This window comes from Rhinopithecus bieti, unplaced genomic scaffold (genome assembly GCF_001698545.2).
Source record: "Rhinopithecus bieti isolate Rb0 unplaced genomic scaffold, ASM169854v2 scaffold_7967, whole genome shotgun sequence".
Taxonomy (NCBI): Eukaryota; Metazoa; Chordata; class Mammalia; order Primates; family Cercopithecidae; genus Rhinopithecus; species Rhinopithecus bieti.
In genome coordinates, this window is record NW_016806112.1 from 2,193,368 (window position 1) to 2,199,922 (window position 6,555).

General features: G+C 56.0%; 1 protein-coding gene across 3 annotated transcripts in view; it reads right to left on the minus strand.

Moving 5' to 3' along the window:
- Window positions 1–1,453, minus strand: part of WDR38 (WD repeat domain 38) — a 4,742-nt gene extending 3,289 nt beyond the window's left edge. For 2 of the 3 annotated variants that reach the window (XM_017874769.1, XM_017874770.1), the window contains exons 1-2: window positions 1,201–1,453; window positions 478–598 (exon numbers count right to left, since the gene is read on the minus strand). In XM_017874769.1, coding sequence (XP_017730258.1) covers window positions 478–598; window positions 1,201–1,269 — 190 coding nt within the window. In that variant the 5' untranslated portion in view covers window positions 1,270–1,453. Of the gene's footprint in view, window positions 1–477; window positions 599–1,200 lie in introns of those variants that run through there. The other variant, XM_017874771.1, reaches the window with a different exon arrangement.
- Window positions 1,454–6,555: the final 5,102 nt, after the last annotated feature.

Consider the following 6,555-nt stretch of genomic DNA (forward strand, 5'->3'; position numbering starts at 1 on the left):
GGGGGGGGGTGGATCACAAGGTCAGGAGTTCGAGACCAGCCTGGCCAAGATGGTGAAACACCGTCTCTACTAAAAATACAAAAAAAAATTCGCCAGGTGTGGTGGCAGGTGCCTGTAATCCCAGCTACTCGGGAGGCTGAGGCAGAGAATTGCTTGAACCCAGGAGACGGGTTACAGTGAGCCAAGGTTGCCCAGCCTGGGTAACAGAGCAAGATTCCGTCACACACAAAAAAATATACAACGGTAAGTATTATGTGTGTTACATCACAGTTTGTGTGTGTGTGTGTTTAAAGAAGGATCTGAGTCCAGGCCTGTTAAGAGTCTAAGCCGCAGTGCCCAGGTATCACATCCCATCTCCCGTCCTGCCTAGCCCTGCCTTGCACCGGTGCCCAGCTCATCGGAGGTCACTGCGGTCAGCTCTGCAGAATGCCAGAGCCTTGTGCCTCAGGTCTTCTGAGCCAGGTGTGGGAGCCCCACCTGTGTGGCCACGCAGCCTCCACAGCAGCTGCCCACTCCGGGTCTCCCAGCCATACACGCAGCCATCCTCTGAGCCTGTGAGCAGCATCTGGCCATCAGGGGAGAAGGCAGAGGAATTGACCTAGAAACAGAGCACAAAAGCGGTCCCATTCTGGGGAAGAAACCCCTGTCCACTCATCTCTGGCCCCTAAACACTGCCCCTAAGAGCCTGAGGTTGGAGCTTGACTTCAAGCCTCACTCCACCACCAGAGCCCAGAACCCGGACCCACTGGGCTCCCTGGAGCCCAGTAAAACCAGAGCCTGCAGCTGGAGGCAGGAGCCTTCTCTGGAACCCTAGCCTGGAACCCCAGAGCCAAGATCCCATTCCAAAGCCGCAGCTGACAACGGAGAGCCCAGAATCTACTCTAAGCCCTGAATTCACTTTAGAGCCAGGGCCCCAGAAAACACCAGAGTCAGCAGGGAGCTTTGTGCCCCTCTCCAGGCAGAGCCCAGAGCCCCGGGCTCTTTTTAGAGGCAGAGCTTAGAACCTAGAGCTGCTCTGGAGCTGGGACCCAGCACTGGAGCCGAGCGCCTACTTTGAGCCTTCTTGGGTTAGCAAAGTCTACTCTAGACTCAATATCCTAAGCTAATGCCCAGAGAACGTTCTGGAACCCCCACTACACAGAACCAGGAACCACTCTGCACCCAAAGCCGGGAGTCTGGGCAGAGCCCGCTGGGCCTTACCTCCCCGCCGTGACGGCCGAAGAATTTCACTCTCCGCACGGCCAGGGTGGCCGGGACCCCGCTGTTCATGGGCGCCCGGCCCCGCCCCGACCTGGCGGGCTCCCACCTAGGCGGCCGTGGGACCCCAGGACTGGGCGGAGGAAAGGGGAAACTGTGTACAAGCCGTCTCCATGGTAATCGGGGCGGGGCGTACAGCCACGGTGGGGTCCCTGCAAAGCCACGAGGACTGACAGGCAGGGCCAGGCCGCTCGCAGCTCGGAGGAAGTGGAGCTGCAGCAGGCGGGACCCCGGTGGGCTCGGAGAAGGGACTTCCCGCGCCAGCCGCTGCGCTTCCACCCTAGGGCAGCTCTCGCGCGGGGCAACACGGCATGCAGAGCGGCCGCTAGAGGGCGCGCCGGCCACACGCACCGCGCGGCCCAGACCCCGCGCCCTGCGGACTATGCACTGCAAAGGGTCCCTGCACCCCTTTGAGACAGGAGAGCAACGAGCCTGTCTCCCCATCTCATAACCGGGAGCATCAGCCCTGCCCCACAGGACTCCAGGGGTGAGCCAAGCACAGGGCCTGGCACATGGTAGATGCCCAAGAGGGCCCACTCAGGAGCCACTACCCCTTCTGTCCAGGAGTGGCCAGTACTGAGGTTGAGGATGTCCCAGGAGAGCGCTGGGGACAGTAGCCAGTGCTGTCCTCCAGGGCGTGGGAGCCAGAGGTAGCATGTGTAAAGTACATGGCATTAAAAGTGGGGTCACGTCGCTGCTAACATTCTTGGCAGCACAAAATGTGCCATCTGAGGATGGGGTGGAGGCTGGGGCGCAGGGAGCGGGGTGGGGGACCAGTGCCCGGGAGCTGCCAGGATCCTTACCGGATAGCGCAATCTGAAGCTTGGAACGAGCAGGACTTGGTTTCATTGTGAATTTTACAGGTGAGGAAACTCACCCGGAGAGCTGGGAGGACTTGCTCAGAGACACTCAGCCAGTAGGAGTGGAACTGGGATTTCAGTCCGCGGCTGTCTGACTCTGGGGGTCTGTACTGGGACCACCTGCCGTGAACTCCAGGGGCCTCGCAGCAGATGTCAAGGTCCGCATCTCCTGGTACATCTGGGAAACTGAGGCCCGAACGGGGCAGGACTTGGCCCAGCCATCTAGCCAGTACCTCCATGGCAGAGCTGGGGCAGGACCCAGTCTCCCCACTCCCACAGCAGGACAGGGAGGGAACAGAGGACCCCCCACCTGCCCTGCCCATGGATTCCAGGCTCCCTGGGGGCAGGGGTGGAGCAGCTGGGCTTTGGGAGCTTCAAACTCAAGGGTTCCCAGCTGTGACTCACACCCCTCCCCCCAAACCTCTTTGCCAGAAACTTCTCTCAGGAGATCCACTGTGCTCCTGCTATTTTAAGCCCCAGACAGTCAGGCGGGTGAGGGAGCAACAATGCCAGCTTTGAGGCAGTCCCACTCCATCCCAGACCCCAGAAGACCTAGGTCACTGTGGAACCCTTCTGAACTGGGCCTATAAGGCTGTCCCCCCACACCCAGACGTGGGCTCCCAGACACAGCTCCCCAGAACTGCTATTCCCTGGCCCTCTGGCCCTCCTGCTCAGGCACCCCCAACCCATGCCCTGGGTACATTGTCCAGCCACTTGGTTGCTCCTGTTCTATCCAGAGGGCCCAGAACCACCTTCCCCTAGCCCAGCCCTTCACTCCCAGAACTCTCAGGTTAGACCTTGTCCACCAGGCCCAGTGTCTGCTTGGCCAAAGGGGTGGAGCTGGGGTTGAAACCCGTGGACTTGGCTCAGGCGTCTGCAGGTGGACCCACCAACATGAATGCCAGGGTCCGGAGCATGATCTCCGTGGACGAAGTGGTGGAGAAGTTTCCGCCAATTTTTCCACCGACTATCTCTTCCTTCTCCTCGGGGAGCCTGCCGCCTTCTCTCCGCTATCTGGCCAGGCTGTCCAGGGAGTGGGCTCTACCGGGATGTCCAGGATGGATGCTGCGCTGGCTTTTCTCACTGTCGCTCCATCCCCTGAAGGGTACTGGAGGTCCTGGACCAGCCTTGCCTCTCCTCAGCTACTCATGTCAACCTTAAAACACCCCACAGGGCCAGGCATGGTGCTTCATGCCGGTAATCCTAGCTCTTTGGGAGACCAAGGCAGGCAGATCATTTGAGGCCAGGAGTTCAAGACCAGCCTGGGCAATACAGTGAAACCCCATCTCTACTAAAAACAAAACAACAACAGCAACAACAAACCTCACAAACATCTGCTCAGCAAAAACAAAACAGATTGAAAACAAGGCAGGCAAAAAAGAACTCTCTATTTCTTTGGATAAGAAAAGCAAGCAAAACCCCCAAATCTCCAGAGTGGTCAACTCTCGGGAGAGGAAGGGAGGGACTAGAAAAGGCAGGACCCTTGGGGCCTTGAGGAGCGACGAGCGACATTCCAGCTCTAAGCTGGGCAGGGGCCCCAGGTGTCCGTTGAATTGTTCTTAAAGAATCAGCCCCGCTTATCGGGCCCCTGCCTGCCTCTCCTTACTCTTCCTGGCTTCCTTGCCCTGCCCCATTTCTTATCCCCTACCCGTAGTCCTGCCCCCAGTCCCGAACAGTTTAGTGGGGAGCCAGCATTTCCTGACCGGTGCCCCAAGAAGCAGAGAATGTTGTTTTGTGGCAAAAGAGGAAGTAGGGGAGAGAGTTGGAGAGCCTAACTGCCGTGGTCTCTTCGAGGTTCCAGCTCCCAGCTCAACACCTGAGCTGCTCCTCCTGCCCTCTCGTTTTTTTGTTGTCGTTGTTTTGCTTTGTTTTTTCTAAGATGGAGGCTCTGTCTCCCGGAATGGCTGGAGTGCAGTGGCGCGATCTTGGCTCACCGCAACCTCCGCCTCCTGGGTTTAAGCAATTCTCCTGCCTCTTCTCAGCCTCCCGAGTAGCTGGGATTCTAGGCACCTGCCACCACGCCCAGCTAATTTTTGTATTTTTAATAGAGACGGGGTTTCACTATGTTGGCCAGGCTGGTCTTGAACTCCTGACCTCGTGATCCACCCACCTCGGCCGCCCAAAGTGCTGGGATTATAGGCATGAGCCACTGTGCCGTGCCTGCCCTCCAGGTTTTAAAACATACCTGTTCCTGGCTGGATGCGGTGGCTCACCGCTGTAATCCCAGCACTTTGGGAGGCCGAGGCAGGCAGATCATGAGGTCAGGAGTTCGAGACCAGCCTGGCCAACATGGTGAAACCCCATCTCTACTAAAAATACAAAATTTAGCTGGGCGTGGTGGCAAGTGCCTGTAATCCCAGCTACTCAGGAGGCTGAGGCAGGAGAATCACTTGAACCCGGGAGGTGGAGGTTGTGGTGAGCCGAGATTGTGCCATTGCACTCCAGCCTGGGAAACAAGAGTGAAACTCTGTCTCAAAAACAAAAAACAAAAAACAAAAAACCTCTTCCCTTAAATTCCTCCTTTTGCTGAGTGAGCTCCAGTAGGTTTTGGTTACTTGCCACTCAAAAGGCCTTGACTAAAACATCTCTAATTTCCAAAAGCCCCTACCTACTGCTGTGTCTCTGGGGCCTCTTTCCTGGGCCTCCCCTGCAGCAATTTGCACACAGGGTTCCCGGCCCCCCAAGGGTTCTCTGAGCTGTAGTCAATGCCATCATGTTGCTGTGGCTTCCCCAGAACCTCAGGTTATCCTTATTGGAATACACTGTAATTTGTCATTAGCCGTCTTAAAAAGCGTGGGGACCAGAACTAGAAGCATGCTAGCCGTTTGGACTGACAACCACCAAGCTGAAAGGTACTGTCATCTCAAGTTTCCTAGACACTCCATCTCTAGCAATGCAGTCTGCATTACTAGAGGCATTTATGTTTCCAAGAGCTATGTGATTCACTGCAAATGCACAAGAGCTTTTTCTCATGAACTGCTGTCCAGCCAGCCCTCCCTCCCCCATCTGGTACTCACACAATGGGTTCTTCGGAAACGCACGCAAGACCTTACATTATGCTGGTGAAAGGTCATCTTCTTGGCCCCCATCCAGCCGTCTAGTCTTGAAAGCATTTTAAAAGTCCCACTTCTATTGCACAAAGCATTAATTCTGCCGCTGTGGCAGCTGTAAACTTTATGAGCAGGCCTGTGTTCTGATCCAAACTGGGGAAATGATCAACATGACAGAGGTAAGAACGGAGCCATGGCCGGGTGCCGTGGCTCATGCCTGTAATTCCAGCACTTTGGGAGGCCGAGGCGGGTGGATCACCTGAGGTCAGGAGTTCGAGACCAGCCTGGCCAACATGGTGAAACCCTGTCTCTACTAAAAATACAAAACTTAGCCGGGCATGGTGGCATGTGCCTGTAATCCCAGTTGCTCGCAGGCTGAAGCAGAAGAATTGCTTGAACCTGGGAGGCAGAGGTTGCAGGGAGCTGAGATGGTGCCATTGCACTCCAGCCTGGACGATGACAGCGAAATTGCATCTCAAAAACAAACAAACAACAGAGCCCTGTGGTCTATCACTACAGACCTCCAGTGATTCTCTTTTTTGCCTCCATACATCAGAGTCATGGGCTAATGGTGGGGTCAGGGAGGGCACAGTCCCTTAGGAAAGCTCCGGATCCAGATGGGAAGGAAGGTAATGTAGATTTTTTTTTTTTTTTTTTTTTTTTGACAGAGTTTTGCTCTTCTTGCCCAGGTTGGAGTGCAATGGTGTGATCTTGGCTCACTGAAACCTCCGACCCCTGGGTTCAAGAGATTCTCCTGCCTCAACCTCCCAAGTAGCTGGGATTACAGGCACTCACCACTATGCCTGGCTAATTTTTGTACTTTTAGGAGAGATGGGTTTCACCATGTTGGCCAGGCTGGTCTCAAACTCCAGACATCAGGTGATTCACCCACCTTGGCCTCCCAAAGTGCTGGGATTACAGGTGTGAGCCACCGCACCCCGGCAGTAATGTAGATTCTACCTCAAGCAGGGTTCTGTGGTTGCAAACAACAGAAACCATGGATGGCCAAAAGGGACCAAGAGGCTGAAGGATCGCAGATGGGAAGATACAGCATCACTGTCAAGCCAGGGAAGGGCAGGAAGCAGTGCCACTCACCACTCCTGGGAGCAGCCCAGCACATCAGGATCCTCAGAGGGCTCGTGATTGACCCAGCTGGGGTCAGGTACCCACTCCTTGGTGAGGGGAGGGCCATCCAGGTTAAGACCTGGGATTCTTCCCCAACCTCCACCCTGGTCTGTGAGTCAATCAGGAAGCTCTAGGTCAGCTTAAAACCAGCTGTCACCTGTGTGGCCTCAGGAGCCAGGCAGCTGCACCCTGATCTGGCTCCATCACCTACCACCTGTGACCTCGGGCTGGTTACCCAACGCTTCCGCACCTCCTGTTCCTCA